The sequence below is a fragment of the Rhinopithecus bieti genome, unplaced genomic scaffold (assembly GCF_001698545.2).
Source record: "Rhinopithecus bieti isolate Rb0 unplaced genomic scaffold, ASM169854v2 scaffold_13342, whole genome shotgun sequence".
Taxonomy (NCBI): domain Eukaryota; kingdom Metazoa; phylum Chordata; class Mammalia; order Primates; family Cercopithecidae; genus Rhinopithecus; species Rhinopithecus bieti.
In genome coordinates this window covers 1,829,733-1,847,838 of record NW_016807690.1, presented here as the reverse complement: position 1 = coordinate 1,847,838, position 18,106 = coordinate 1,829,733, and the positions used below count along the sequence as shown (strand labels likewise).

Sequence of the window (18,106 nt, the reverse complement as noted above, 5' to 3'; positions counted from 1 at the left end):
ATTGCAACTAATTCTCACAATAATACTAAAAGGTATCGATTATAGGCCTATTATGCAGAGGAGCTAGGAGAGGATCAGTGAAGTAAAGTAACTGATCCAAGGTCACAGTGCAAGCAAGTGAAACAGAAGCCAACCCCTAGTTTCTCTGGCTGTAAAGTACCCATTACACAGTCACAGTTCATCTTAGGGTGGGCAGAGCCATTCTCACTAACTTGCCTTATGTGAGCTAAAACCGTTTGTTTGCCTTGTGATTTATTTCATCCTTATGGCAGTTGGACTGACTCCTTGATGTGACAGTATCAACAGCTGCTTGTTCAGGATCACTTGCAGCATGGATGTTAGTAAGCCAGTAGCATTCAGTACTATCACTTGGAAATGACTGACTGTTCAAGGACATAGGGGATTTTGAGTAGAACTTCTGGGGAGGCTGCTTAGCTCTGATGGTGCTTCCAGACCCATCATTTGTCAGTGGATGTGCTGCTTGCCAGTCACCCCCATAGGGAGAGGTTGGCTCAGGCTTGGTTATGAGTGAGGGACATTAGTGGGACCTCCCTGCTCCACTGAATCTGTGTCTCAGCTCTTGGGCATGTATTCAGCTGCCGTTGTAGATGTGGTCATGGTTTGTCTGGAAAGCTTATCTCCAACTTTATTTAGGTCCAAGGTTAGCTTTCAAATCATTTATGGCGGTGGTGCTTTCAATGTGAGGATTTTTACCAAGTCATCTTATGTAGGTGCAAAATGATTGGTATTCACCAATAATGTTTTAATAGGAACCTTGAGAATTTGCCACTTATGTGAATGACTAAGGGTCAAATGAGGGAGCATTGAGACCCAACTATTTTTTTTTTTTTTGGCTCTGGAAATATTTCTCCTGTGCAATCTCTTAAGGGATTGAGTCAACATGGTCACTTGTACCATTGCCTTAGTCACTTGGCAGTTGAAAGGACACGTGTGTTTAGGTGAATTTTTTTTAATGAGATCATGAGCTCATAGCTTGCTTAGCTTTTCTTAATTTCAACAAGTCATAACACCCCTGGAACTTAACTTTGTTTTCTGGGCCAAGGCATCTCTGTAGAATGGATTATTCACACTGTACATTTACATTTTTTAGAAGTGTGGTTCTGTAATTTGCCACATTTTATGTTACATTCTCCAGGAAAACATTTAATAGCCAAGTGTTACTTACCTAAACCTCTCTACCTCTCAGAGCCTCCGTTTCCTAATTAGTAAAAAAGGAAGAAATTGGTCTATATGACGTCAAAGGGCCTGTTCCGGTCTCTACTGTATTTATCTGTGTGCAACTTGGTCACACCTGCCTGTCTGCATGTAGTAGGCATGGGGGTTTGGATAATGTCACATCCATCCTCTGCTTCTCCCCGTCCAGGCGTGTGCACAGGCAGCTCCACTCGGCACATCGTGACCTTTGATGGGCAGAATTTCAAGCTGACTGGCAGCTGTTCTTACGTCCTATTTCAAAACAAGGAGCAGGACCTGGAGGTGATTCTCCATAATGGTGCCTGCAGCCCTGCAGCAAGGCAGGGCTGCATGAAATCCATCGAGGTGAAGCACAGTGCCCTCTCTGTTGAGCTGCACAGTGACATGGAGGTGAGAAGTACTTTCTGTGGATCCCATGGCAAGGCAATAGAATGTCAGGGAAACCACATGGACCAGGTGGCAGCTGGTTTTAGTTGGTGCCCTTGTTAGGAGCTCTGCCTCCTGCTTAACTAGAGGAGAGGAGTACCACTTTCTTAGAGGGGTTTATTGCCATCCCCTTGTCTTGGCCTGATTTCATGTTGTTCTGGGATCACTTTTAGATAGCATAAAATTGTGAATTTAGTGCCAGTTTCTGGCACTGGTAGAGAATTGGAATTGGCATCAGGATTGTTTACCCGGGAGGTATTATGAGTCCAATGCCTAAACCCTGTAAGCTTTCCAAAGGGAAACATTTACGGCCTAAATTAGGTCCTTTGAAAATATTTAAGGCCTACATAAAGCGTTGGCCTCCAAAATTTGAAAAGAAAACTGCAAAACTGATATATATATATATATATATATATATATATATAATATATATGATTAAATGCTCACAAAAGGTTACATTACGCCAACTTCTTATTCGTGTAGAGATCATAAATATTTCATTGTGTGAAAACAACTTGTAGGCTAGATTTTCTCACTTTGCAAGAATTCCTGAATTTGAACAATAATTGCAGAAAAATCTTAGCTAGTCATATATCAAGTGAGTAACTCATAGCCAAAATTAAAAAATCAAGATGATAAAAAATCCTTCCAAAATTTTACAACAAAATTATATTCATCACGGAATGTGAGTACATTTTAATGTGTTTGATATGATGTATGGTGGGGGCTGCCCAAGAAAGAGCTTCTAGTGGCACACATGCACAAACAAAAGACTTAAAGTGGTCCCATTAAGACACTGGTGTCCAACCTTTTGGCTTCCCTGGGCCACACTGGAAGAAGAATTGTCCTGGGCCACACATAAAATGCGTTAACACAACGACAGCTGATGAGCTAAAAAAAAGTTTCGTGCATATTTTTCATGATATCCACCACCACAGAGAAGCAAAAACATCCTTGCATTCAAAGGGCGGGCTGGACATGGCTACTGGATGCTCCTGGAGACGCTGCTCTGACGAGTTGGCAATAAGGCGACTTTCCCAGCCTGTCTTAAAGGCATTGCCCTTCCCTCTTGAGTCGCATACACTCAAGGTTCCTATCTCTAGGCTTTCAGGTTCTTGGTGCATGGCCACCCGTACAGTATTATAACAGTCTGTCTTCTGGTCAAGCTCTGCAAAGTCAAGCTCTGTTTTCTAGTTAAGTTCTTCTTTATCTTAGAAGAGCTGCTGACAGATATCAACGTTCGTGCGTAGTGTTGCGGTTGAGTGTGATGAATGTGCAGGGACTCTCAGTAACTTCACTAAAATCCCAAGGGTGAAGTTGTAGGATTCCTCATTGCTGGGACTACCAATGAGCTCTTCTTTGTGCAGGTGACAGTGAATGGGAGACTGGTCTCTGTTCCTTATGTGGGTGGGAACATGGAAGTCAACGTTTATGGTGCCATCATGCATGAGATCAGATTCAACCATCTTGGCCACATCTTCACGTTCACTCCTCAAAACAATGAGTTCCAACTGCAACTCAGCCCCAAGACTTTTGCTTCAAAGACGTATGGTCTCTGTGGTAAGAACATTTTCTTAACTTTTTTCCTCCTGCTATACATTTGTAAACCTTACTTGCTCTACTCTGAGGCTCTTGGATGCTGATATTTCAGGGTCTTAGTAGCAAGGGTCAGATTCTGGTGAGGATGAAGAAAGGCCCGTCTCTGACATCAGTGTTTTTGTACCTAGGGCCTCTCAGTTTATCTTTTCTTTTGGTTTGTTTCTGTAGGGATCTGTGATGAGAATGGAGCCAATGACTTCATGCTGAGGGATGGTACAGTCACCACAGACTGGAAAGCACTTGTTCAGGAATGGACTGTGCAGCGCCCAGGGCAGACATGCTGGCCCATTCTGGAAGAGCAGTGTCTTGTCCCCAACAGCTCCCAGTGCCAGGTCCTCCTCTCAGCACTGTTTGCTGAATGCCACAAGGTCCTGGCTCCAGCCACATTCTATGCCATCTGCCAGCAGGACAGTTGCCACCGGGAGCAAGTGTGTGAGGTGATCGCCTCGTATGCCCACCTCTGTCGGACCAATGGGATCTGCGTTGACTGGAGGACACCTGATTTCTGTGGTGAGTCTCCAAGTTACCTCTAAAAATCCTGGAGACGAACTAACTGGGCTTGCGCAGCCTCTCTGTGCCCCAGATTCTTTATCTGGCTAATAAGGCTGAAAATCCCTGTATTTCGTATGACCTGGGATTCCAGTTAGGATCAAGTAAGATCAAAGAGAGATACATATATATGTGTGTGTGTGTGTGTGTGTGTATGTATATCTGTATATATGTGTATGTATAGGTGTGTATATGTGTATATATACACACACACTCTGCATGTAGAATTTTTATGTAAATTAATGCCTGATCCTTTCCATTAGTATTTCTACAATTCAGACAAATGCAATTTTAATGTGTTAGACACATGTAGGCATCTGTAAAGTGCTGTGTAACCAGTCACATTGAATTTGAAATTCCACCAAGCTTAAAGTGTAGTCCACGCCTGAGCAGGATTTTGAAGTGTGAGTAGAATCATTCGGTTGCCAAGAATCTCCTTAATTATAAACACTGCAGGATTGCTAGTGCACAAAGCCCCTCCCCAAGGTCAGCTTCCCTACCTGGACTTGGCATTTATTTAAAGTACAGGGGAAACTGAAATGAATCGGATATGGCTCCTGTCCCTCGGGGTGCTGGAGTGAAAAGAAGACTGAACTTGAAATCCTCAGTTGTCAAATATAATCGTCAACTATTTTTTTTGAGGGAAATCAGTATGTACATGCATGTTGGAGCCTCAGAGTTTATCATCATAGAACTGTCAGCAGCTCTGAGCTGGGTCTGGAGGACTTGGGCATCCTAGTCCCAGCTCAGCTGGTGGATGGACTGTTCTCTTAGTCTTTCTGGACCTCAGTGTCTGCATCCTAGAATGACATAGCTGGCCTGGATAACGTGTAGGTTCCTTTGGGTTCTGATTTTCTGAGGCCATGTGGATGATACTGCCTCCTCCCAATCAGCCTGCAAATCAAGCGGCAAATGTTAGTTTCTAAGTTACTGGAAGCACTTTCTCTGCGTACTTATTTCTTTGTGTACCTCCTGGTTATTTACTGTGCACACAGAGGGAAATCTTTGGTGCTCCAAATCCTTGGAAACTTCCTCCATCTCCTGCCTGCCTTGGTGCCTTGAGAATGTGAGGAAGTTGTTGAGCAAATCAGAACGAGGGAAGTGAATCACCTTGTAGCTTCTTTCCCAAGGCCGTTCTTCATAGATGTGGATTCCTAATTTACAGATGCTTTTGAAGCTTAAAATACATCTGTATTCAAAAAAGGACCACAAAACCATACAAGTTCACATCATTTGGTAGGACTAGATTTGGCTGCAAGTAGCAGAGAATTAAAATTTTCTGTCGTATAGCTGATTGGAGGCAGTGGCTCCAGCTGATTCTGGGCCTCAAACTGGATTCTGTCTCTTTGCTCTGTCTTCAGTTAGGTGTGGTCTTTTTCTTCATGGTCTAAGATGGAGCTCTAGCCATCACATTCATGCTCCAAGCAGGAAGCTGAGGGAAGGAGGAAAGAGGGGCAAGGAGCATGCATAGCTGTTTTTTAAAATGGACCCCTGGAGGCTGCCATGGGATACTATACTTTCTCTTACAGTTCATTGGTCAGAACTAGTCACATGACTGCACTTAGCTGCAAGAAAGGTTGGGAAATATAGTCCTCATTCTGGTGGTCATATGCCCAGCCTAAAGTTCTGTTTCTATGGAAGATGGGGAGGATGAAGATTGGTGGAAAATAGCCATCTCTGCCCTGGCAAGTGTGTCTGATTATTAACTATATTGAATCAGCTGTGCCCGTTTCACTCTGGCTGGTGAGGGCCTTTGTGAGTGACTTCCTTCTCTGTCTACAGCTATGTCATGCCCACCATCCCTGGTCTACAACCCCTGTGAGCGTGGCTGTCCCCGGCACTGCGATGGCAACGTGAGCTCCTGTGGGGACCATCCCTCAGAAGGCTGTTTCTGTCCTCCAAATAAAGTCATGTTGGAAGGCAGCTGTGTCCCTGAAGAGGCCTGCACTCAGTGCATTGGTGAGGATGGAGTCCAGCACCAGGTAGGAGCTTGGGCCTTTCACCTCCCATGGGGCTGCTTCCCTCTTGGGTCAAAAGGGAGAAGTGTTCGCCAAAGATTGGCCTCTTCCAACTGTGGCAGCAGGGTTGACTCTTTACGGGGATCATTAGGGACAGGGAGGCAGTATTGTGTAATGGCTCTGCGTTCAGATAGCTCTTGGTTCAAATCCTGTATCTGTCATGTATTATCTGAGAGATTAAATATCCAAGTGTTGTTACCACATTATTACTGTTACTGTGATTACTATTGTCTTTATTATTGTAGTCATTTAAACAGAATGATATAGGAACCTAGGAGGGAAAGGGAAAATAATGTTTTGTGTGATAATGTCTGCCATTGTTAAGAGAGATTGTGTACCTTGATTGTGCTAAACACAATACGTTCGTTATCTCAGTGTTTCTCAAAGGTGTATTAACAGTTACTTGTGGTCAAGTGAGTTTAAAGAACACTAGCTAATCATAGTTAAACAGGTTTCTTTATTGCAGAACTCTTTTTTTTTTTTTTTTTGAGACGGAGTCTCGCTCTGTCGTCCGGGCTGGAGTGCAGTGGCCGGATCTCAGCTCACTGCAAGCTGAGTTAGGTGTGGCCATTCTCCTGCCTCAGCCTCCGGAGTAGCTGGGACTACAGGCGCCCGCCACCTCGCCCGGCTAGATTTTTGTATTTTTTTAGTAGAGACGGGGTTTCACCGTGTTAGCCAGGATGGTCTCGAACTCCTGACCTCGTGATCCGCCCATCTCGGCCTCCCAAAGTGCTGGGATTACAGGCTTGAGCCACCGCGCCCGGCCCAGAACTCTTTTAGAGTTTTTAAGATACTACTGTACCTTGCAGATATGTAAGAGAGTTTTTGTTTCTCAAACTTATTTGATCATGGAGAGAGAGAGAGAGTGTGTGTGTGTGTGTGTGTGTGTGTGTGTGTGTGTGTGTGTATCCCTTGGGACTGGGATTCCACAGAGTACACTAGTGTGTCCTGTATCACTCATAAATACAAAAATCCTATGAAGAAACTAAGACCTAAAGAGCTTAGTAAGTTGCCTATGGACACAGTTTATAAGTAATGGAGTTGGTCTCAGAATTTGAAGCTCTCTGTGACACCAAAGATCTGGCTCTTTCCACAATATGGAATGGCCCTTTTGCTGCATCTTTTTTGGGCTGATTTGCTTGTGAGTCATTGAGTCATCAATTTTTTTTTTTTTAAGCTCTTTAGGAGGTATTGAATGTATTTTGAAAGGATATTTACCAAACTCCTCTGTCTTGGCCTAAAATGGCTGTCATCTCTCTTCAAAGTTGACTCTGTGTATATTTGTAGGATCTGGGGCAGCGTGTGTCTGTGCACATGTGAACGTGCACATGTGAATGTGTGCAGTGGCCCTGTCCTGTACCCTTGGCCCCAGTGATACTACAGACCATGGTAGAGGTAGAAGCATATTTGGCTTCTAGGAAAGGAGAATGTGTTCTGTGATCATGGACTGCACTCAAGACCTAACGTCTTCATCCCCAAGGAGGACCATTCTTGCTAAGTGGACCAAGTAGAGTGACTTACCACTATGTTCAACCACGAATAGGAGAACTCATGGTAAATGTAGCTAACCAGCCTGCAGAATAATGAAAACAACATTTCAGTAACTACACTATGCTGTCCCTGATGTTGTAAGCCAGGATAGGGACCATTTTATATGATTCTCCCCGAAGTTCTGTAGGGTCATAATTGCATATCCTATTGAATGGATAAGACTGAGGCTCAATGCCATGAGGTGATAAAGCTGGGATTTATGTTCATAGCATCAGTCATAGTGTCCTAGCCCTGCCATTGACCTCATTGGAACTGTGAGCTGAACTCTGGGCTAAGTCATGTTCACTGGAACATGGGTATCCATTAGGGCCATTACTTGTAGTCACTTACAGTGATCTCATGTGCTCTAGTTTAGTTGTTGGGCTTTATCCTAGTGGATCCAATTTGTCCTCACTGTGGAATAGGTGAGCTAAAGTCCTACTCTACTGCCGTATTTCAACTTGCCAAGTTAAGTAATTGCCTGTTCTGTGATACTCCCTAAATGAGTTGACAAAACCTTATACTTCTCTTCCTGATTTGCATAGCTCCTGAGCTCCTGCAGGGCTTGAATGATGTTGACCAATTTACATATGTGGCTAGCAACCTGTGGTAATTTCAGACTGGTTTTACTAGTAGTGGCAAAATGCTCGCTCTCAGAAGGAGACAGAAATGATCTTTTCCTTGGTGTTCTGTGATGAGAAGTGAGCTCAAGTTTGCAGCGTTTCTGGCTGCATGAGTGTCAAATGTCTGCAAGGTCCTGAGAAAAGGAGGCTTGTGAACTTTATCTTAGTGTCTCCAAACTCCTGCCCTTTGCTTCTCCTCTCCGGCCCTATTTTCCCCTTTCACTGCCCGCCTCATCTTCCGTCTAACACATTAGAATATGTATTCCAGTTGTGTAAAGGGTCCATCCAAATATTTCGGATGTAGAAACTGTCTTATAAATGTATTTTAAAGTCAGGTGAAATAAAATTAGTTAATTGAAAACTTTGAAAAGAACACAGCCACTTTTAGTGATTTCAGAAAATATATAGTTTAAATGGATGAAAACAAACATCATATCCAGCCATGTGCATTTTCAACTTTGACTTTCAAAGCAGAGAAAGAATAAAAACCTAATACGAAGAACATTTCCGTTAAATAAACTTTTTTTTTAACTGAAAAATGAAGCCCAGAACACCTTTTATTCAGGGAAACAAACTAGGGTATAAAACTATTGTAGTAATTTCAGAAGAGCAAAATATTCACTCGTTTCCATAGATCTTGTTTATTTTACAAAACAGTGTCTACAGAGGTGAGCCTTTGCAGCAGGCTCAGAAGGGACCAAGAACCTGCACTGGCTGTCCTTGGCTCAGTGGAGCTGCTGGTGGTGGTGGGTGCTATACCGGCAGGCACAAGCTTAGCAGGAACCATGTCCGTGGCCCAGAAGCCTCCTTCCCCCTCCCTTAGTCTCTGCTGTCCCTAGCTGGGCTCAGTGTTTGCATTTCATTTGCATCTCTCATCAAATTGGCTGGTGGTGGGTGGTGCATGATGAATTGCTTGTGTCCTCCTTTGACCTTGTGCCTTGAAAATGTCAGTTTTCCCCACCGTATTCTCTGCAGGCCGCTCTTTTGTCACCTTGATTCAAACGTTAACTCCTGCTGGCTCTCATACCTGTCATGGCCTGGTGGTATTCCCGCCGGGCCCTGGAACCTGGCGATGGCAACAGGTCTGCCTGCAGTTGGCCTGGGGTTGTGCAGCAGCGCCATCTGCCGGCCGCATAGCCTGGCCAGGCCTGGAGAGCCGCTACACTTGCTTTTAGAAGCTTAACCTTAGCGTGTTTTTTAAATTGTTTATTTCTCTTCTTTCCCCTGCCTTGGGTGGGTCTTAAGCTTCCTGGGAAATGACAATCCCTGGCAAAGGAGGACAGACACCTGCTTTGGGTCATCTGTTGTGTGCTACCCATTCTCAGGATAGTAGGCAAATTGTGGGATTTATTCTTGAGTTTAAATATCTGAGGTCTATGTTTAAAAGGAGAGAAAAAAGAACACTGAAACATATACAGAACATGATCCTCTCCTTCCTCATCCCCCTCATGTCTGCCAATCCGACCCCCTGCCCCAGCCCTCCGAGGCCAGCGCCCCGGGCCCCTCCCTGCACCTTCCCCGCTGGAGTGGCAGCCACTGTGTCTTTTCTGGTTTTCTATTCCTAGTCCTTCCCTTTTCCATCCTGCACACCGTTGCCAGGGTTGTCTTCATCTAGCTCTTCTCTGTGAGGCAGGGTCCTGCTTATGCCTCCGGGCCTGCACCTGCCTGCCGAGGTAAGGCAAGTTCCTGCAGTGGGCACATAGGACCTCTTTTGTCATCTTCAGCCACCTGCCTCCCCCGTGATGCCAGGCGCTGCAGGAGCATTCCTTCGTCTGTGCCTTTGTCAGCTGTTTCCTACATGGAATTCCTCCTCCTTTCCCCTTTGCCCAGGTCTTCCCTTGCTTCATAGGTGTGCCCTGTGAGACTCTCTGCAGCGCCCAGTCTTAGTGGACTCTCCTTTTGCACTCTTACTGCTCTTTGATTTTTTATTTTTACAAACAGCTTTACTGAGGTATAATTTACATGCCACAAACAGCACATATTTAAAGCGTACATTTCGATAGGTTTTGCCATGTGTACACACCTATAAAACCATTGACATAACCAAGACAATGAATTTCCATCCCCCAAAAGTTAGCTTATGCCCTTTTAAATATATCTCTCAACCCTAGACAGCTACTGGTCTGCTTTCTGTCACTATGGATTCGTTGACATTTTCTGGAATTTTGGAAACATGCCTACGCACTTCTTTTCTGCCTGGCCTCCTTCGCTCAGGATAACGCTTTTGGGATTCGTCCATGCTGCTGTGTGTATTGATAGTTTTCTCCTCCTTGTTGCTAGGTAGTATTCCATGATGTGTGTGTCACAATTTATTTTTCTCATTCAGATTTTCACCAATGAGTCTTATTTCCTCACATTGACTGTCAGCCATTCAAGGGCTCGGATGGTGTGTTCAGACCTGCCCACGACGGGCACTGTGTCTATTGACGAGAAGCAGTTGTAGTGCAAGAGACTAGGCCTGTGGTGTCTTGGGCCAGAATGCTAGGTTCAAAGCCTGGATGTGCCACTTGATCAAATTTCTTAACTTCTTGGTGCCTCAGTTTCATTATTTGTAAATATAGATGATACTACTTACCTGATAGGGTTATTATTAGAAAAATAAAGTAAATAAATGTAAAAATCTTAGAAAAATATCTTGAACATATTTATTATTAGTTATTTGTGGGAGGCAGCAGAGCATGGTGGTTTAAGACCATGGATTTGGGCCTGACGAGGTGGCTCACACCTGTAATCCCAGCACTTTGGGAGGCTGAGGCAGGTAGATCACTTGAGGTCAGGAATTTGAGACCCAGCCTGGCCAACGTGGTGAAATCCCATCTCTACTAAAATACAAAAATGAGCTGGGTGTGGTGACGCATGCCTATAGTCCCAGCTACTTGGGAGGCTGAGGCAGGAGAATCGCTTAAACTCGGGAGGCAGAAGTTGCAGTGAGCCGAGATCATGCCATTGCACTCCAGTCTAGGCAAGAGAGAGTGATACTCTGTCTCTAAACAAAAACTAAAGCATAAACAAAGAAACAAACCATGGATTCGGATTCAAAGCCTCACTCTGTCACTGTTCCTGTGCACACCTAGCGAGTGCCTTAGCTTTCTCATTGGAAAAGTGAGGGCAATGGTAAAAAATATCCTCACCATAGGATTGCAGTGAGGATTACATGAGTGATTTAAATAAAGCTCTCAACACAGTGGCACATAGCAGGTGGCATTTGAATGTTAGCTGCTATCATTTATTGAGCGAGTGAAGGGTGTCAAGGGCAGGACCAGAGGGGTTAATCCTGAGGGAGGGCAGGGCACTTTGGGGGCAGGGGACCTTACGTGGGGGTCTTTGATCTTCCTTCTTAGCTGACTGATTGCCTACCGTGGAAGTAATAAGTAAGACCTTCTTGACCTGGGAACTTCTTTTTTTTTTTTTTTTGAGACGGAGTCTCGCTCGGTCGCCCAGGCTGGAGTGCAGTGGCCGGATCTCAGCTCACTGCAAGCTCCGCCTCCCGGGTTTACGCCATTCTCCCGCCTCAGCCTCCCGAGTAGCTGGGACTACAGGCGCCCACCACCTCGCCCGGCTAGTTTTTTGTATTTGTTAGTAGAGACGAGGTTTCACCATGTTCGCCAGGATGGTCTCGATCTCCTGACCTCGTGATCCGCCCGTCTCGGCCTCCCAAAGTGCTGGGATTACAGGCTGGAGCCACCGCGCCCGGCCGACCTGGGAACTTCTTAAAGAGTCCTTTGAGCTGCTGGATAAGAATGTGTTTCTTCAGGGGCAATTTCGCTTGAATTTAATTTTAAGTTTAAATGTAACTTCATGGCTGAATCCAGAGGGAGACTGAGTCCTGGCTCTGCTTCTTATTAGTGGAGCTCTTTGCTGTGTACCCTGTGCTAATCACAGTTTCTCACTCCTTGCAACAGTCCTGCAAGGCAGGCTTGAGTACCCTCATTTTGCAGGTGAGGAAACTGGGCACGGCGGAACGCTGCCCGTATTAGAGTTTGGGAGTTCCTGACTTCAAAGCCTTATGCTGTGGGGCTGTGTGTAACTTTGAGGAGGCTGCTCTCTGCCCTGGGCCATCTCTCATTTTAAAAAGCAGAGAGCCGCACTCAGGCCTCTGAAGTCACTGCGGGCATCAAGAATGTGATGCTTTCAAGAGTTTTGCTGTCCTCCCCACAGCTCTTGCTATTGTCTGAAGTCAATTTCAGAAAGAAACGGCTTTTTTTTCCCCCAAGCAACATCCCAATTTCTCCTTTGCCTTGAGAAATGACTAGCAGGTGCGATCCAAGAACTCTCATTTTCTTTCCTTGCTTGGTTTTAGCATTGCCAACAGAGAAGGGTGTAGTGAAAGTTTCTATGTTTTAGTTTACAAAGCACTGTGGTGACCACCTTTCTGAAAGCCATTGGAACCTCACAACCTCCTTTCAACCTGGTTTTGTTCATCTGTGAGGCTGTCAGAGGGCTGGCTCAGGGACTGGCCCTCGCCGGAGGCAGGGAGAGCTGACCTCTGTGAACTATGGGCTTTGTACCTAGAATGTCCTGTGCCCTCTCTGAACCTCGCTTTCCCCTCAGTTCTTGGAAGCCTGGGTCCCGGACCACCAGCCCTGTCAGATCTGCACATGCCTCAGCGGGCGGAAGGCCAACTGCACAATGCAGCCCTGCCCCACGGCCAAAGGTGAGAGTCCTCCCCTCCCTGGTGCCTTCATGGAGGAGCAAGGGCCCCTGCAAGGCCCCCCAGTGACCCATCTTCACCCCTGGCAGAGCAGACTCAAACACTGGCACCTGGAGTCCTGGAGTGGGTGAGCTTCCTTGCCCAGCCTGCATTTCCCGTCGCTGGGCCTGGAAGCCCCATTCTGCATCTGGGTTCGACACTCAGATTAACCCTTGCCTCCAGTCCCCAGCAACGCTCAGACTTAAGAGTCTCCTGGAGGGTAAATGTGAGGGTGTCAACAGGAACACGGGGACACTCATCTCTCAGAGGTCCCATGGCCTGGATCCTTGTGGGATGACTATACAGAACTCATACTAGTTTTCAGTGAGCAAGAATATTTCAAATCCCTCCGAGGCTGTCCCACTACTCATTTCTCTGACTTTTGTGGCCGCTCCTCTCCTTCAGCTCCCACCTGCGGCCTGTGTGAAGTGGCCCGCCTCCGCCAGAATGCAGACCAGTGCTGCCCCGAGTATGAGTGCGGTATGTGTCCCACCGGGGGGATGTCTCCAGGGCCCAACCCCAGCCCCAGGGGGTACCACATTGAGGGTGCTGAAAGGTGGCTCTGTTCCCAGGAACAGGGTGTGTGAAAGGAGGTGGGCAAGGACTGACTAGATATTCCAAAAAAATGGAAAGGGTTACCTCTGGAGAACACGATTGGCTTCCTAGAAGAATTTTCTGTAAATTACTAAACATAGGTTTGACAGGATTAATGGGGTGATTGCTGACAAGAATGGGGTGATTGCTGGGGACTGCAGAGATACACTGAAGAAAAAATCATGCCAAAGCAGCCCATTTTCCTTTTCAGTAAGAGTTCGAGGCCGCTAGATACAGAGAAGACCACATACTGGGCACCTTGAGTTGAGCAGGTTATGTGCTAGAGGTTTTCATGCCAGCCGTGCAGGCTACTCTGTGAATAGTGGGCTCGGTGAATTCAGAGCTGATGGAATTATGGTTAGCATGGCAGGAAATCATTAGTGCCTTTGTCCTTGTCCTGTCCAGTGTGTTTGTTGCTTATACGGATGAAGACCTAAAGCACAGGCGTGTACAATTTGCAGTGATGCAAATCTTGGAGGGAGAGCAGATAGATCGGGGGCAGTCCAAGCAACTAAAAGAAAATCATATAATTGGAGAAACTTGTTCATACTCATGAAATTGATCAGAAATAAATAGAAGTCCCATGAGGGAGGGAGATGTGGCTTGAGAACAATTAATGTAAAGGAGGTCTTAGAATATTGGCAATAGAGAGAACTAGAGGGATCATTTATTTCAAGCCCCTCATTTTATAGACATTACTATGCTCCTACAATGTGCCAGGCACCTAGCCTTTACTATTTTGTGAAATCCTCAAACTGATCCTATAAGGTAGAGTATCCCACCTTCCAGAAGAGGAAACAGGTCTAGAGGATCCAAGTTGACTTGGCTGAGATGTGGAAGCCCTAATGGATCATAAGAATAATTAGTATGACTTGGATTGATCTGTCTGTCCATCCATCCATCCATCCATCCATCCAAACCCATGTAATCTCTGTCCCCATTATCATCACTTACCTAAAACAGTGGAAGTCTGCATGAATAGGAATGTAGTGTCCCACTCACAGGTAATAAAAGAGTAACCTTGCTGAACTCCGCATGGATATCTCTCTTTCTGGCCTTCAGTGTGTGATCCGGAGAGCTGTGACCTGCCCCCAGTGCCTCACTGTGAAGGTGGCCTCCATCCCACGCTGACCAACCCTGGCGAGTGCAGACCCAACTTCACGTGCGGTAAGGCCTCTGTGGATGAGGAGGGGTGGTACGGCCTCTCTCCTGGACGTGCGGTAAGGTCTCTGTGGATGAGGAGGGGTGGTACGGCCTCTCTCCTAGCGTGAGGGAGGTCATCGTCTGTCTCAGGGACCTGTTCCAAGATGATGTTGTTTCCTGTTTTCTACCTAGCTGAATCTGGGTTGGGAGTGCATCTAGAACGGAGGGGTTAGGGTCACACCTGCACAGCATCCTTCCGGCTGCGTGCTGCTGAAGGATACCAGGTGGGGCACAGCCACAGGCACCTCCTTCTTGGGTTTATGAAGAAGCAGCTGGGGCTGAGATGAGGAGGCCTCTGAATCTAATCTTTATTTGTGCCCATCCTCCTGTATGTCATTGAGGGGAGGGAATGTTTCTTTGACTTCCCCTTATCATTGGATCTTATTCCCAAACAAATTTATAGTTTTTTTTTTTTCCCCTCTGAAGGAGTATATATGTAATCACTATATACTATAATTTAAACATAGCGTTGGACTAAAATAAGACATGACAAGAAACTGAATTCTTTCTTTACCTACCGAGAGTACCCACTCTGACTCCAGCGGCGTTCTTGTCTGCTGATGTGGACTCTCCTCTGACATCCGAGTTGTGAGACTTCAGGGGTGGGAGGAGAGCACATTGTGTTCGAAGGGAGCTGGACACAGGCAAAGGACACAGGGACAGGATGTGGTCTTTGGAAAGTGACGCTGTGGCTTTGACAAGATTGCTGGCATTCTTTCTTTCTTTTTTTTTTTTTTGAGACGGAGTCTCGCTCTGCTGCCCAGGCTGGAGTGCAGTGGCCGGATCTCAGCTCACTGCAAGCTCCGCCTCCCGGGTTCCCGCCATTCTCCTGCCTCAGCCTCCCGAGTAGCTGGGACTACAGGTGTCCACCACCTCGCCCAGCTAGTTTTTTGTATTTTAGTGGAGACGGGGTTTCACTGTGTTAGCCAGGATGGTCTCGATCTCCTGACCTCGTGATCCACCCGTCTCGGCCTCCCAAAGTGCTGGGATTACAGGCTTGAGCCACCGCGCCCGGTCTGATTGCTGGCATTCTTTCATTCCACACTGATTGCTGGTGGGCCTGAAACTGTAGGGTGTCGTTCTAGGTACTGAGGTGGGGATAGGATCACAAAAACTCCTGGCATAGAGCAGTGTTTAGCAGGGCATGGTGCACCCAGGCCTATTGGCCTTAGGGATTCTACATCTGACACCTCTGAGAATCAAGGAACCCGCCCCTTCCAGACATACGTGGGAAAGTGATAGAGCAGGGATGGAGCAGCCTTCATTTCTCCATTAGAGTTCCTAGCTTCACATTTCCCTTTCTGGTTAATGTTCATATTTTTCTGCAGATGGACTGCTTTTTTGGTAACATTGAATAGCTCCCAGCCCGTGAGCTTGGCCCTCACACATTTCTGACTTTATCTTCTGAGTCTGAAGCTCCCTGGCACACTATAGCATAGCTGAATACTTACGAGCCCTGGCTGGGTGCATTGCTCAGCATGGCCTTGTCCTACCCTCAGCCTGCAGGAAGGAGGAGTGCAAAAGGGTGTCCCCACCCTCCTGCCCCCCGCACCGTTTGCCCACCCTTCGGAAGACCCAGTGCTGTGATGAGTATGAGTGTGCCTGCAACTGTGTCAACTCCACAGTGAGCTGTCCCCTTGGGTACTTGGCTTCAACCGCCACCAATGACTGTGGCTGCACCACAACCACGTGCCTTCCCGACAAGGTAAGGGCTGCTCAGTTCTGGCTGGTACGAAGGCCACATATGTGCTCCTTATGGAAGGTTTGTATCCTACCCAGCCTTCCCCTCCTGCCCAAACTAAGTGCTACAAGGCTTGGTGGTGAGCAGTCAGCATTCCAGCTCAGCCTGAGTGGAAATTTACTTAACTCAGGAGGCATTTCTTGTGAGCCTACTATGTACTAAGCATGGCTAGATGCTGAGGTTACAAATAATGGATAAGACATGGTCTTTGCCTTTACAGAGCTTATTTTTAGGTTAGCTAAGGAAATAATGTGATTGCCTGGATTATTTAGAGATCAGTTAATAGTTATACATACATATATATGTGTGTGCGTGTATATATATATATATATAAATATATACTTATTTATTTGTTGAGATGAGGTCTTGCTGTGTTGCCTAGGTTGGTCTTGGACTCCTGGGCTCAAGTGATCCTCCCACCTCTGCCTCTTGAGTAGCTGAGATTACAAGTGCACTCCACCACACCTTTATTTATTGCTGTCAGTTTATCCATCTATCCATTCATCCATCCATCTACCCGTCCAGTAGTTACTAAGCAACTAGCACACTCTAATAGAATTGGTACTGTGTTAGGTGCTATGGGAGAGAAGTTAAGATGAAGTTCCTATGCATGCTCTCATTAGTATGTATGACAATAGTCTATAAAGTGAATATAATAAAGTGTCAACAAATGGTACAGATTTTCAGTGCAAATAGCAGTCTTACAGGTGAAAGAGCCACCAAGATGAGCTGTCATTAAAGATTTAATTGATGGGGTGTGGAAGTGAAGGGCGCGAAAGTGGCAGAGAGCTGAAATGAGCCAGAACTGCAGCAGGAAGACCTGAGCATAGTCATAGCTAGTGCACGGAGGGGAGTCCTGACAGGAGTGACAGAGAAGCCACAGTCGTCTCTCCTTGGAGCCTGTTAGGGCTGGAACAGATCTTTATCTGTCTGGAATGCTTAAGAGCTCTTCCCCTCTGGATGCTCTTCCAGCTCAGGGATTCTAAGCACGTAGTTTCTGGAGAAGCGGGAACAAGTCTAGGAGGCTATGGTTGCTGCTGCTGCTTTCTTATATCTCTGTTCTCCTTCTCATCTTCCTGCCCACCCCTCCTGCCTTGCCATTTTTCTATTAATGTTTCTTTTTTGTTTTTTTTTTTGAGACGGAGTCTCGCTCTGTCGCCCGGGCTGGAGTGCAGTGGCCGGATCTCAGCTCACTGCAAGCTCCGCCTCCCGGGTTTACGCCATTCTCCTGCCTCAGGCTCCCGAGTAGCTGGGACTACAGGCGCCCGCCACCTCGCCCGGCTAGTTTTTTGTATTTTTTAGTAGAGACGGGGTTTCACGGTGTTAGCCAGGATGGTCTCCATCTGCTGACCTCATGATCCACCCCCCTCTGCCTCCCAAAGTGCTGGGATTACAGGCTTGAGCCACCGCGCCCGGCCTAATGTTTCTTATGTGTTTTTAATCTATAGTAATGCCACTCCCTGTTTTTATGCCTTTGTTTTGTTGGGGAAGCTGGGTCATTTGTCCTGTAGAATGTCATGAATTTTGGATTTGACTAGCGGCTGCCTCATGGTGTTGCATAATGTGTTCCTCTATCCCTTGTATTTCCAGTGGACTAGAAGTTAGACCCAGGGGATTCATTACATTCAAGGTCAATACATTAGGGAGGCTAGAGGCACATAATGTCTGTCTTTCTGCCTGCCTGCCTTCCTTCCCTCCTTCCCTCCCTCTTTCCCTCCCTCCTTCCCTCTTTCCCTCCCTCCTTCCCTCTTTCCCTCCCTCCTTCCCTCCTTCCTTCCCTCCTTCCTTCCCTCCTTCCTTCCCTCCTTCCTTCCCTCCTTCCTTCCCTCCTTCCTTCCCTCCTTCCTTCCCTCCTTCCTTCCCTCCTTCCTTCCTTCCTTCCCTCCTTCCTTCCCTCCTTCCTTCCCTCCTTCCTTCC

General features: G+C 46.5%; 1 protein-coding gene across 1 annotated transcript in view; it reads left to right on the top strand.

The window, feature by feature from the left end:
* The window catches only part of VWF (von Willebrand factor), a 178,977-nt gene that overhangs the window by 127,502 nt on the left and 33,369 nt on the right, over positions 1–18,106 (top strand). Inside the window, exons 35-42 of the mRNA XM_017883319.1 lie at positions 1,385–1,605; positions 3,009–3,201; positions 3,409–3,750; positions 5,572–5,771; positions 12,512–12,614; positions 13,056–13,130; positions 14,307–14,411; positions 15,947–16,152. Of these exons, the coding sequence (XP_017738808.1) occupies positions 1,385–1,605; positions 3,009–3,201; positions 3,409–3,750; positions 5,572–5,771; positions 12,512–12,614; positions 13,056–13,130; positions 14,307–14,411; positions 15,947–16,152 (1,445 nt within the window). The remainder of the gene's footprint in view (positions 1–1,384; positions 1,606–3,008; positions 3,202–3,408; positions 3,751–5,571; positions 5,772–12,511; positions 12,615–13,055; positions 13,131–14,306; positions 14,412–15,946; positions 16,153–18,106) is intronic.